Here is a 14929-nt window from a genome sequence, read left to right as displayed (position 1 = left end):
GACAGAAGAGCTGTGTTAGGAACACAATTCAAGGATACCTTTCTGTGCTATAGAAATGGATTTGGGAAAAGAATCAGTAGACATTTTTGACCAATAGAATGATATGATGAAAATTGTGAAGATACTTTTAGCAATTTGCATTGTTTAAACTTTTAGCAGAGGTACCAAGTCCTCTGAAATCTGTGGTCCAAAATTTCTTCTGCATCCACTCCTTTTATTGTTACTGCATGAATTAGCGACTTCCCATTGAGTCCTCAAAGTTCTGATTCTCAGAAATACCATTTGACCCAGCAATCCCCTTACTAGGTATATACTCAAAGGATTATAAATCATTCTGCTATAAAGACACATGCACACATATGTTTATTGCAGCACTATTCACAATAGCAAAGACTTAGAACCAACCCAAATGCCCATGAATGATAGACTGGATAAAGAAAATATGGTACATATACATCATGGAATACTATGAAGCCGTAAAAAAGGATAAGGTCATGTCCTTTGCAGGGACGTGGATGAGGATGGAAACCATCATTCTCAGCAAACTAACACAGGAACAGGAAACCAAACACCGCACGTTGTCACACATAAGTAGGAGTTGAACAGTGAGACCATATGGGCACAAGGAGGGGAACATCACACACTGGAGCCTGTTGTGGGGTGGAGGGATAGGGGAGGGATAGCATTAGGAGAAATACCTAATGTAGATAACAGGTTGATGGGTACAGCAAACCACCATGGTACGTGTATACCTGTGTAACAAACATGCACATTCTGCACATGTATCCCAGAACTTAAAGTAAACAACAACAACAAAACCTCTGGTTCTTTCCCCTCCCTTTCCTCTTCAAGCCTCGTCCTACTCCATCAGTGGCTTTCAAATGGTCTTTACCATGACCCACAGTAAAAAATACTTCTTCTATTGCAACTCAGTGTATACATACATACACAACTGAACCATACATTTCACCAAACACGTTTTCCTTTTTTTTGTTTTTATTATTTTGAGAGAGAGTCTCGCTTTGTTACCCAGGCTGGAGTACAGTAATGTGATCATAGCTCACCGCAGCCTCGACCTCCCTGGCTCAAGCGATCTTTCCCTCCCAGCCTCCTAAGTAACTGAGACTCTAGGTGTGCATCATCACACCCGGCTAATTTTTCTATTTTTTGCAGTGGTGGGGTTTCCCCCTGTTGCCCAGGCTGCTCTGGAACTCCGCCTCAGCCTCCCAAAGTGCTGAGATGACAGGCATGAGCCACCACACTCAGCCACTTTTTGCTCTTATTTGCACCACACCACGGTGTTTTTCATTTCGTTCCATTTTATTACAGACAAAAATGATGGTCAAGACCTACTAAACTGATTTTATTATCCACTAATGGAGTAAATGGGATATTTACGCATGTAACATTGTTTCACTGCCCACAAAAAAAAAAAAAAATTGTACTCACATTAATTCACTTTACTCCTACAACCACTTATAAAGTAGGTGGATGCTTTTATCTGCCTTTTTATAGATGATGATTCTGAGGCTCTGGGAGGTAAAGTGGCTTTCCCACAGACACAGCTGAGAGACATTTGAGAGATGGGTTGTTACTATGTGGATTGTAGCTGGATGGCGAAAGAGAGAAGGCCAGTCCCGTGTAAGCAGTTAGTTCATTTGGAATATCTTTACTGAGCACCTACCCTGTGCCACGCACTGTGCTAGCCCCAAGAAGACAGTGAGTATATGGGAAATAAGTTTAGCATGAGAAAAAAACAGAAGAAAAAATGTAATTGGACCCAGGGAGCATGGAGTTGCAATTGTATCCAATCTCAGAAGTAATATTCTGAGATCCTCCAGGAGCCCAGACCCTGTGGGAGGAGTCTTAGGGATAATGTTGAAGTCTCATAAAAAGGTAATTGAATCTTAAGGACGTGGTTTTTATTATATTATGTGCTGGCATCTAGGCAGAAGTGTCTGATTAAGAGATGGAGAATTAGGGCCATTAGGGATCGAAGTCTGGGGAGAAGTAGAATATCAGGGCCCTTGATAAAACCAGCACAGGTGGAGAAATGTGTTTCTGGTTGGAGGTGAAAAGGTGGAATTTGTTGAGCCACTGAGTTAGCAGGTCTATTGAGTGAGTACAGCAAGGGAGGTGGATGGAGCCTTGGGCAAATGTTGCAGTTAGGTGCTATGGAAAGAAGAGACTTGCTGACAGAGGCCAAAAAACAAAAACACAGGCAAAAGAAACAGGACGACACTACGGGGACGTGATTTTCACAATTTCAAAGAGGAGAAGAAAATGGTATTTTGAATCATTAAAGGGTGTATTTATCTGAACTCCTTTTTTTAAACTTTCAGCTCTTACCTCTAGAACGAGAATCTTACTCCGTCATACAATTTTTGAGAAAATAAACCTATGTTTTGATTTTAGGATCATTATGATTGGGGACTTCGTGCTATTAAATCTGTCTTGGTTGTGGCTGGCTCTCTGAAACGAGGAGATAAAAATAGACCTGAAGATCAGGTACTGCAATGCTAATATGATTTTGCTGAGTGAGTAGCTGGCCAGCTTCACAGAAATGAAAGTATATGCCTGGATGGTGGGGCATGCACAGCACAACTTTTAAAAAGCATAACATCTATTGTTAATGCAGGAGATTTGAGGATTGGCATTCCTTATAAGAGGTCACAAGTGTTCTTGAGTACAAAGATATGAATCTGGAAAAGAAAATGTGATTTTACAAGTACTTTTGAAATAGCCCCAAAAAGTATTTTGACAGTCATAATCAAGTAATTCAGTAATCACTGATTTCCTCTGAGGAACATTTAAGAAATCTGAGTGAGTTGGGATGTTAATCCTGGAAAGTCAGTGAAGACATAATCGGAGAAAGAACATCCATTTCATGGGACGTAAGATGGGCTTGCAGAATGAAACAGGAAAGGAGGGTGCCTAACACCAATGAAATGCTTGATTGGTTGGTCAGAGCTAGTGGAGAAATGTTCTGCTCTCATTCCTGGAGAGAAATGATAACACATCATGGATTTTTCCCTTAAGTAGCGAGAGCAATGGATTTATGTGTTATCAGTCAATTTTCACACTGTTACAAAGAACTACCTGAGACTGGGAAATTTATAAAGAGGTTTGATTGACTCACAATTCCACAGGCTTAACAGGAAGCGTAACTGGGAGAACTCAGGAAACTGACAATCATGGAGGAAGGCAAGGGGGAAGCACGGACCTTCTTTACATGGTGGCAGGGGAGAGAGAGAGTGAAGGGGAAAGTGCCACACACTTTAAAACCATCAGATCTCGTGAGAACAGCAAGGAGGAAATCTACCCCCTTGATGATCCAATCACCTCCCACTAAGCCCTCCGATTTGACAGGAGATTTGGGTGGGGACACAAATCTAAACCATATCAATATGTATCACCATGTGTATGTGCAATATGACTTGAGAAATAGCAAAAAAAAAAAAAAAAAAAAAAAGTGTCCTTTTTTAAATTGAGGGATATTTATTATGTATTTTTCTACTTTGCCAATATTTCTCTCTTTTCCTCTTAATTTCCTTGTAATTTACTACTAGGTCAAGATTTTCTTTCGTTTATTTGTTATCTTGCTTTTTAAAATTTTTGTTGGAATGCTTAGTTTTTTCTGTAAAAGTTATCCTGACGTTTGAGTTACTGCTTTTAAAATCTTTGGCTTACAGCTAAGATAGAACAACAACAACAAAACTAAAAATGTTTGAGATTATCATTCTAAGATTCACAGAGGACTTTGGACAAAATGATCTGATGAGCTTGATTAATTTAAATTCTGGAGTTTGAGGATTCAAGAGAGAAGGCCCTTAGATTGTTTCTAAAGATCAAAACAGATCATTGGCAGGGAAGGAAAAGGCCTCTTTGCTGTTCTTATTCTAAGGATTGTCCATGGTATCAGTTCAGCCTTCTCATGTTCTGATACCTCAGTTTTAAACATTTAACCTCCCTATTGATAGAATGCCATCTTAATGGAGAACAGTAACAATATCTCATGCTTCACATATGAGGATTAAAAATAACAAACATCTTTAGTTCTTCAGGTGTTTGTTAGAACTTGTTTTGGCTTTTTTATAAATTTTTTTTTCCCCTAGGTACTCATGAGAGCATTAAGGGATTTCAATATGCCTAAGATAGTGACTGACGACATCCCAGTGTTTCTTGGCCTGGTCGGTGACCTGTTTCCAACCCTGGATGTGCCCCGGAGGAGGAAGCTGCACTTTGAACAGATGGTCAGGCAGTCTACCCTGGAGCTCCACCTGCAGCCTGAAGAGAGCTTCATCCTCAAAGTAAAAGGAGCATTTGCTTTTCATGGCAGCTGTTGGGATTGTCAGTTGAAATAATTGTGGCTAACTGATGCTAAAGCAAGATGTTAACTTGTACCCTAAGCTTAATAGGATCTTAATATATGCTTTCAAGCATTTTCATATGGCAGGATTAAGTAAACATAAGTATTTTAGTAGCCCCACTCTGTAAGGTGAAAACAGATATGATTGACATGGCTTTAAATGTAAGCATACTTTTAGTTAGGTTTAAAAACTTGTTGATTCTTGGAGACATGCACTAAAAATTTACTTTGTTCTTTCCTCCTTTTTAGAGAACATTGGAAGTAAAATCATTAGTGTATGCTTTTAATGAGGGAAGAATGACAACATGTATGAGAATAAGTTAGGTAGATATTATCTGACATATCAAAGCCTTGTGCATATTATTCAGTTTGAATTCAGTGAATGCATGGGCATTAAACACTGTATACATTATCCATTTTAGATATTCTATACGATATAAATCATTACTCAGTTGTAGATGGTGATTGGCTATGTACAGTGTTTGTTCAAAACTTCATGAAGAGTTAACGATTTTTGTAAGTAACCCCTGCCATATACTGAGTACTGCATAAAATCACGGTTTGGCTTTAGTCTTATCCCTGTGGTCTACATGGGAAATCCAGGAAAAACTATACTTTTCACTTATGGTCTATTTTAACTTTCTGTGAACGTACTATTGTCAGTGGGGGCTGGTCTGGGTGTAAGGAAAGAAGAATTGGGCAAAAATGGTAGGTCATCTTTTTGTCACCAACTCATTAAAGGAAACCAGCAACTGGCTGTTTGCTCTGCAGGTTGTCCAGCTTGAGGAACTGTTGGCTGTGCGGCACTCGGTCTTTGTGGTTGGAAATGCAGGCACAGGGAAGAGTAAGGTATAGTAAATTGCCTAATAGCTTACAGCTATGGAAAGAACATTTGTCGTTATTGTGGTTTGGCCTATTTTCAATGCTACTCAAAAGAATTCCCCACCATGAAGCCTGCCATAATTTGGGGTCAGAATCTGAGACTCTAATCTTGCTGCTTGATCAATTGATCTTTTCCTTTATATTGGGTCAGCAGTGGGGAGAACAAGAAACAAATAGAGCATTGCATTCACATAGGAAAAGCAAGCTGACATGAAGATTGAGCTTTCCACATGAGATTTTCAGTATCAGATGAAGGCATTTCGATACACGCCATCCTACCTTACGCACCTTTCAGTACATTTATGCTTGGATTCTTTTATCAAAGATAAACATATTAAGAGACTGTGGAATAAGATATCTGGCTGGAATATTTGATTGGCTCTAGCCACATTTATCAAACCTATTTTCTTTTCCAAGTCATCCTTGATTCTCCTCCCCACATCATTCAGAAAAACAAACCCAAATATTTTCCTTCAGTACTCCCTCAGAAATATAACCCTCTATATGGCCAAACAAAACCTAAAAATAAAAGGAAGTGGCAAAACCCACATTTTTGAGGTACCTATTACATGCTGTGCTAGGTGCATTATGTATGATTTACTCTGCGCAACAATGATATACTATGGGTGTTATTATCCCCATTTTTAGTTCACCGCTTGATTTTGTTTGGTCTTACTGACAGTCCTGGCAACATACTTATTTTCTTGGTTGGCAGACGGTATATGCAGAACTGCATGCATTTTAATTCAGGATGCTTGGGTATAAACATACTTGGTAGCCAACAGCTAAAAATAATCAGATTGAGCATATGAGATTTTAGAGGATGGCAGTATATGGAACTTGCCAGTATTTAGATCAGAACCCAAAGTGGAACAACTGTAAGATTAAAAAAAAAACTCTGTGTAGACATTTTTCTAGTGAAAAATATAATAAATGAAATATTAAAGTAGATAACTGATAGACCTGTAATTATTTTGTTAGAGTAAGTTACAGATGTAGGCCACAGTTCAAGGAAGGATAAAATCAAATTCCATACTTTCCAGTAGATTAATGGTTTCTAAAAATATAAGCTTTTTTTTTTTTTTTTTTTTTTTTTTTTTTTTTTTTTTTTTTTTTTGAGACGGAGTCATGCTCTGTCGCCCGGGCTGGAGTGCAGTGGCCGGATCTCAGCTCACTGCAAGCTCCGCCTCCCAGGTTTACACCGTTCTCCTGCCTCAGCCTCCCGTGTAGCTGGGACTACAGGCGCCCGCCACCTCGCCCAGCTAGTTTTTTGTATTTTTTAGTAGAGACAGGGTTTCACCGTGTTAGCCAGAATGGTCTCGATCTCCTGACCTCGTGATCCGCCCGTCTCGGCCTCCCAAAGTGCTGGGATTACAGGCTTGAGCCACCGCGCCCGGCCTAAAAATACAAGCTTAATATTCCTAAGGCATTTACTTACTTTCTTCTAGTCTTCACCAGTTCTGTTCTACTCAACAGGTACGTAACCCGAGATACCCGGAGCGCTGCAGCTCAGGGTGACGTTCTTTAGCATCTTATCATTTCAAAGTGTTTGTCAATTGTTTATCCGTTTTTTCAAAACCCCTGTGAGTAGGGGTTTTGTCAGCATGATAAATATCTAAGACAAAAGCCACAGATTTTCAAAGGAGCAAAAGGGAGAGTAAGGGCAGATATTTGACTGAAGGTATCAATTAATTGAATAGACATACACTGAGCACTTGTTCTGTGAGTTCACATTCTCAAGGCTTTTCCTCAATTATCAGGATCAGGGTTTCTCAGCCTCAGCACTGTTGACATTCTGGACTGGGTAACTCTGCTATAGGGGGCTATCCTGTGCATTGAAAGATATTTAGCAACCTCCCTGGTCTCTATCCACTAGATGCCCAGAAGTCCCTTCCCCTTTCTTCCCCCTAGTCAAGACAGTCTGTTTTTGAGAACCACTGCCCTAAGTCGCTAGGTCTCAAAGCATGGCCAGACCAGCGTCATTGGCATCAGCTGGGCCCTTGTTGGAACTGCACATTACTGGCCCCACCTCAGACCTACTGAAACAGAAGCTCTGGGATTGGGCCCAGCAATCTGTATTTTAATACCCTCCAAGCAATCTGATGTAGGCTACATTTTGAGAGAAACCAATCTTGCTGATTCAGGCGGGGTAGAATTTTTTTTTTTTTTTTTAGTCTCGCTCTGTCACCCAGGCTGGAGTGCAGCAGGCGGCGTAGATTTTGTAATCAACATGGATGCTTATTTATGTATGGTCCTCCACTTGGCACACATGATTAAAAATCTCAAATGAGAAAGTGACTCCCTTTACTCTAAATGGTTCAAAGAGTCAAGTGAACTGATTCTGTCTCGCTGAGTATTTGTAAGAGGAAGCTTTTCAAGATGGTAATGGAAATGCACATATGTGCATTTTTCCCCTTCTGGATCTTAGCGCACACAGAGCATCTAGGAGCATATACTGAATAAGGAAAACTCTTCAGAAATCTTTTACTTTCCATTTGGCTTATGTTAGTATTAATTTTTTTTGGCTCTTTCCTCCTTCCCCTCAGATTTTGAGAACACTGAACCGAACATATGTTAACATGAAACAGAAGCCGGTTTGGAATGACTTAAACCCTAAAGCTGTGACAACAGATGAACTCTTTGGTTTCATACATCATGCTACCCGAGAATGGAAAGATGGCAAGTAGTATTTCCCCTTTAGAAGTGCTAAAATTTTTTTTTCTATCCAGAAAGCTGTTTTTCAATACAAGCCAATTTTAGTCATAGTCACAGACTCACTGTTTATATGTTGGCATTATTGGAAATATAGCAGATCACAACAGCATTTATAATGTATAAATTAAAACTAGATTTGAATAAGTACTTGATTTGCATTCAGTGGATTTGTACTCAGAGCTGTTGTATTTTATCCCACGTCAATTATGTCAGGGCTCCCTGTAAATCAGGAGTGAAGTCAACATGAATGCCTCAGGAAACATCTATAAAGTACCTGATATGAGACACTGACTGAAGTTCAGGCAGACGTTCCAGGTGCCAGGGACAAAAGGAAATAGGGCATGTTTCCTGCCCTGAGAGTATTTGTGAGCAAACAGATCCCTTTGTGACAATCCGTTAGGAGTTCCTTTTACAGTAAATGCGCTAACCTTGGCATCATCTTTGAGGCCTGTCTCCCTGTCACACCCTACATCCAACCTCACAGCAAATCCTATAGGCTTTACCTTTAAAATGTATGTGAATTCCGGTTCTTCTCACCTTCTCCATAGATGCCACGTTAGTCGAAGCCACCATCATGTCTCGCCTGTACTACGGCAGTGGGTAATCTCCTCCTCCTGGTTTCCCTGCAGTTCATTTGACCTAAAGCAGACAGAGGGGCTTCAAATGTTACTTCTCTGCTTTTGATTTCAAGTGGGTTCCAATCACCTTTAGAATCCAACCTTTTCCATGGCTTATAAGGCTCTATGTAATTGGATCCCTGCCCCCGTCCCCAAATCCCACCATCCCTGACTTCGTTTCCCACCACTTCCTATAATCCATTCATTCTGGCCTCTTTGCTATTCCTTGAACTTGTTCCCATCACGGGACCTCAGCACCTCATGTTCCTGTCATCAGCAACACTCTTCTGGATGCCTGCATGACTTGCTTCTTTATCTTACTTCAGCATCTGGTCAAACGTCACATCATAGAAGACTTCCCTGATGGCTGATCTAAAGTAGAAATGCCAATCAAAATCACAATGAGATAGAATCTCACACCAGTCAGAAAGACTATTATGGAAAAGTCAAATGATGCTGGTGAAGCTGTGGAGAAAAGGAACCACTTATAGACTTGGTGGTTCAGTCACTATGGAAAGCAGTTTGGAGATTTCTCAAAAAATTTAAAACGGGACTACCATTTGACCCAGCAATCCCATTACTGGGTATATACCTAAAGGAAAACAAATTGTTCTACCAAAAAGACACATGCACTCGTATGTTCATTGCAGCACTGTTCACAATAGCAAAGGCATGGAATCAACCTAAGTACCCATTAATGGTGGATTAGATAAATAAAACGTGGTACATATACACCATGGAATACTATGTAGCCATAAAAAAGAACAACATCATGTTTTTTGCAGCAACATGGATGTAGCTGGAGGCCATTATCCTAAGTGAATTAATGCAGAAACAGAAAACCAAATACTGCATGTTCTCATTTACAAGTGGGAGCTAAACATTGGGTACGTGTGGACATAAAGATGGGAACCATTGACACTGAGGCCTACTAGAGGTGGGAGGGAAGGAGAGGAGCACGGGATGAAAAACTACCTGTTGGTTCCTATGACAGTGTACCCATGCAACACACCTGCATGTGTATCATCTGAACGTAAAATAAAAATTGAAATTTAAAACACAGTAATAATAAAGCAGGACACCTTTTGTCATTCTCTATCCTCTCGTCTTGTGTACACTTCTTTTTCTGTGGGACAGTTTTTGCTGTCTCAGGCTAGCTTCTGTCTTTTTGTAAAGAAGTATGACAGGGAGAGTACCTATCTGTTTAGGCTGAAAAACTGTGGAAACTCTTCGAATCAGTGACTATTAGAAAAGTTTACTGGCTGCTTTATGAATCGTGGTGGCAAGTTCCATTAGATACTGTCACTTTTGGCACAAAATATGTCACAGAGGAAACATCATACATGCATCAAAACAATTTTGCTCACAATTCTATTAGATTTACTAGAGCTTGAAAAATTTGCAACTGTTAAATCTGTCACATCAAACACACAATGCTTAGATATGTACTAATGGCAAAAAGGACTGTAGATTTAAAATGTTATTGCGTATACATCTTGTTAAGGAATGATGAGTTACTATCCCATTGAACACATTTCTGTAAGAGATGTATAGTGCTTCTGAATGCTTTAGCGTCAGAATTTTGCCCTTGAAAATTGGTATAGAAAAATGGAGAAAGGGTGAAATAAACAAATATTTGATCTAAAATGAATACTGAACATACGTGTATGAAGAAGGATCATGTCTTCATTTGGTGTAAGTTTTGAGTTTTATGTACGTTACCTTCTACAGATCCCCACAACTGTTCATGAAGGAAAGTTTTTGTTATCTCTGTTTGGCATATGGGGAAGCTCAGTCGTGGAAGTTAAGGGTCCTTCTCAGTGAGGTGAAGCTTGCACATTGGTAAATAATAGTGCTGGATCTGGAACCCATGTGTGACTCAAAAGGTGTTACACACTGCTCACTAGAAAGAGGCAGCAAAATCGTTTTTATTTAGTTAATAAAAGAGCTTCCAACATGAATTATACCAATCTATTGTAGAAATAAACAGCACTCAACGACTTTATATATTAGGATTGTTTACTCTTGTTTTATAGGTCTCTTTTCATCCATTCTGCGAGAACAAGCAAATCTTAAGAATGATGGACCAAAATGGATAGTCCTGGATGGAGATATTGACCCCATGTGGATTGAATCACTCAATACTGTAATGGATGATAACAAGGTGAACAAAACTTCAGTTGTAAACCTTAAATATAACATCCTGAGTGTATTAAGAGTTCCATTCACTTGTTGGTGTTAATACTAGTTTTTGCTCATTAACCTGGGATTCTTTATGTAACTATTATTTCGGTAAGTGCTGTTTTCCTGGTAATTTTTTTTAATTTCACCATTAAAGAATTTCAAGGAATATGTTCTCTCTGTTTCTTTGAATGCAGCCACCTTTACTGAGAGTTAGATACAGATCTAAGAATTTAGTTTACACATCTTACCACTTTCTAAGAGGTAGGCATAAATTATTATATCTTGTCATCTTTAAGTATAAATACTTAAACAATGAAAGAATGGGTTTGTGCTATATGATAATTGAAATTAACTAGTTCCTATGGCTATGGATTGAGTTAAAATGTTTTTCCAAGCTTTTTGCCACAGTTAATTCAGCATTCCCAGCAAAAACAAAAGGTGATGGTACAGGTCTGTGAGATATCATTCAAGCAACACAGGGTCTATTGTTGGGGTCAGCAGAGAGAGATCAGTAATCATCATTACTCCAGAATAGATTTAGTAACCACCTTGAATTAACAGTAATTACTGCTTACTCAACTGAGACACTGTTCATCATAAAATACAGGTTTGGTATCTTTATACTTGTGTAAGTTTCTTTGGACAATTGATAATCATGGTATTTCAGATTCTAAAGAAAGTTTTTTTATGGTATTCAGGTCCTTTCATGTGATTAATTTTTATAATAAATGTCTTATCTTTGGCTTAGTAATAAAATTACTACAATTATGTAAAGGTTGCCATTCACAAGTCCATTTAGGTGAGTTTGTTCCTCAAGGGTCAGTCAGGTCATCTCAGGGGTGAGCTTAGATCTTTATTCAGACTGCACTTCTGATTCAGGACAATGAGCCCACAGCCTGTGGTACTTCTGATAGGGGAAAGTACTTGTTGCTTCTATATGTTTGCAGCATTGCTTTTGCCCATGGGTGACAGTGCACCTCTGTGCACCGCTGTGCTGCTCACTCCAGGTGCTGACCCTCGCCAGCAATGAGCGCATCACCCTCACTCCCTTCATGAGGCTTCTGTTTGAGATACATCACTTAAGGAGCGCAACCCCGGCCACTGTTTCCAGAGCTGGTATTCTGTATGTGAACCCACAAGATCTGGGCTGGAATCCGTGAGTATTTCTTTTTTGTTTATTGTAGTAAATTGTATGTAACATAACATTTACCATTTTAATAAATTTTGCTTAAGCACATTCATGTTGTTGCACAGCTATCACCACCATCCATCTCTGGAAGTTTTTTATCTTCCCAAACTGAAACTCTTTATCCACTAAACAATAACACCTCATTGTCCCCTCCTCCCAGCTCTTGGGAACCTTCATTCTACTTTCTATCTCTATGAATTAGACTACTCTAGGTAGCTCATATAAATGGAATCATACAGTGTTTGTCTTTTGGTGACAGGTTTATTTCACTTAGCATAATGTCTTCAGAGTTTATCCACGTAGCAGCATATTGCAGTATTTCCTTTTTTAAGGCTGAATAGTACTCCATTATGTGTATATACCGTATTTTGTTTACCCATTCATCTATAAATGAACACGGATTTCTTCTACCTTTTGGCTATTGTGAATAATGCTGCTGTAAACATGGGTGTACAAATATTTCTTCAAGACCCTGCTTTCCATTCTTTTGGGTAGAACTCAGAAGAATTGCTAGATCATATGTTAATTCTAATTTTAATTTTTTGAGAAACTGACACATTGTTTTCCACAGCTGTTACCCATTTATATTCCCATCAACAGTGGACAAGCCTTCTAATCTCTCCACATCTGTGCCGGCACTTGTTATTTTCCTTTATTCTAACAGTAGCCGTGCTAATGGGCATGAGGTGATATCTCATTTTAATTTGCATTTCCCCGATGGTTAGTGATGTTGAACATCTTTTCATGTGCTTATTGGCTGTTTGTACGTCTTCTTTCGAAAAATGTTCACGTAAGTTCTTTGCCCATTTTTTATTCAGTGCTTTTTAAAATTGTGCCTGGATCTTGTTAAAATCTTAGTATAAAATTCTAAATATTTATATGCTCACTTGAAGGTATTAGCAATTAAATTTAAAGCTAATGAATTAGGCTAATTTAAAGATAATTAAGTTAGCACTGGAATGCCTTTGTCATTTTTACTTGGACATTACCTGATTCACATACCTTGAAGATGTTAAGAACTCAGTAAATATTTGTTGAGTAAGTGAATAAATAATGAAAGCTTATATGGAACACTTATATAAAAAGAAATCGCTTAGGTTATGTATGTTTGCATGTATATATACTATGCATATATGAACAGTTGTAATGCTTTGATTTAGAGCAACTTTACGGTGCCCAGTTGCTTACTCCTCAAATGCTTACATTTTCTACAGTTCATTCTGGTTGTAACTTGTCACCTCCAGCATTTGCACTTAGAACTGTAGGAATCGCCGAGCTCTGCCACTGAACCCATGCTTGTGCCTGGCATGCTTCTTATGTCAGAAATCTTTTGTTTACCTCTCTGGACACACTCTCCAGCCTTCTCACCCTCTTCTGTGGTCTGTATGGACCACATTAGTGGGCTCCTTGCCTTCCGGCTTCTGGTTGGTTTGGCTAATGAAGAATCCTGGCAGGAAGTGAGAGGGAGAGAGGACAGTGAGGTCAGGCTATTTATTCTCCTTCCCAACAGGGTCATGTCAGGATGGTTCTGTGACTGCAGGTCACAGCTCTTCTTATATCTCTCCATTAAGGATCTTTCCTTCCAGGTTCTGGCAATCCTTCATTCTCTTGTCCCTCCAGGCATAGGTACAGTAACCATTCCTTGTAATTACTCTCTTGGCATGGTACTGTCCCTTCCATTTTCTCTACTCCTTGCCCACACTTCTGTAACTAGTCCTTTTATTGATCCTTCCCTTATTATCGTGATTTGGAGATGACATCTGTTTCCTGCCAGAGGCCTAACTGATGTACTTCTGCAGGCTGCCTTTCCTGTGTGTACTGATGCGCTCACTAAAAGTCTCATTCCTTACCTCTGCGGCATAGTAGAGCCATGCCCAGGCTTTTGCTTTTGACAAAGTCTTTATTGGATATGTTTTGGAGAAGGAGTGATTTTCAAAAGTTTTAAATGGAGTGTTTTTCTTGGGATAATAACTCCTTTCCACACTTGGGATTCTGTCTCCTGGGATGCTTCTATTGGTTGGGAGCTACCTGAGGGAGTTTCTACAGCAGCCCTGACTCCCTCTGTACAGAGAACCTGGGCACTGCATTCATTTCCTTCATGAGACCTCTTACCCCTCCTGGGTGTGCCCTGATTGCAGTAGTGAACCTCACAGCTCCCGAGGCATATGTCATTCAATCTCAATCCTATCCTGTGGAGATTTGTGCTAACAAAAGCTGGGTCCAAATCTCTGTTTAAAGAAGGACTTTCATGTAATACATCAAAGGTCATGGGTTGGCTAAAGAGACACCCAATTTATATTCCTAAGAGAGTCAAACAACGCTGTCTTCACCATTCGATTTTGCTTTTGGGTTTTTTTGTTTTGTTTTATCCAAAATTATTGGGTAGGTGTTAATTTTCATGGATGTGACCAAAGAATTCATCCAGGTCATTTTCCAAAATAATGGAAATCTTCTCTAAAAGGTATTTTTCTATTTTCACCTCCCATTGCAATAAACTTTCAATAAGTCACGAAATAGCTATTTTAGGATAAAGGGTATTTTTTCTTCTCCATAGTTATTGGAGACCTTAACATCTTACTTCAAGGTAGTTATATTAACAAAATGATAGCTTTATACATATTAATTCATTTAATACTCAGTTACCTTCTGAAATAGACATAATTATTAGCCCAGTTTTCCAAGCGAATCTCTTAAGTCTCAGTTGTCAGCAATGCTTTTTTCAGAGTCAAAACTTTGAAATAAAGTTCAAAGCTATAGAAAAGTTGGAAAGGTAGTACAATGCACAGCAGAGACGCTTTTCCTGCAATCACTAACCATTTTACCACTTTTACTTTCTCTCTCTTTCTCTCTTTCTCTGGCATAGAGGCACATTTTCTACTTTTATTAATGTTTGCTGAGATATATGAAACTAAGATGGAGACATTAAGACACGTCATCCTGGCCGGGTGCGGTGGCTCACGCCTGTAATCCCAG

The 14929-nt window shown here is 39.2% G+C and overlaps 1 protein-coding gene across 1 annotated transcript in view; it reads left to right on the top strand.

Annotated features, from left to right (window-relative positions):
• The window catches only part of DNAH11 (dynein axonemal heavy chain 11), a 385830-nt gene that overhangs the window by 164842 nt on the left and 206059 nt on the right, over positions 1–14929 (top strand). The window contains exons 37-42 of the mRNA XM_065542209.2: positions 2416–2508; positions 4116–4310; positions 5141–5218; positions 7798–7934; positions 10597–10747; positions 11775–11923. Coding sequence (XP_065398281.1) covers positions 2416–2508; positions 4116–4310; positions 5141–5218; positions 7798–7934; positions 10597–10747; positions 11775–11923 — 803 coding nt within the window. The remainder of the gene's footprint in view (positions 1–2415; positions 2509–4115; positions 4311–5140; positions 5219–7797; positions 7935–10596; positions 10748–11774; positions 11924–14929) is intronic.

Source organism: Macaca fascicularis, chromosome 3 (genome assembly GCF_037993035.2).
Source record: "Macaca fascicularis isolate 582-1 chromosome 3, T2T-MFA8v1.1".
Taxonomy (NCBI): Eukaryota; Metazoa; Chordata; class Mammalia; order Primates; family Cercopithecidae; genus Macaca; species Macaca fascicularis.
This window is presented reverse-complemented; position numbering and strand designations above follow the sequence as displayed.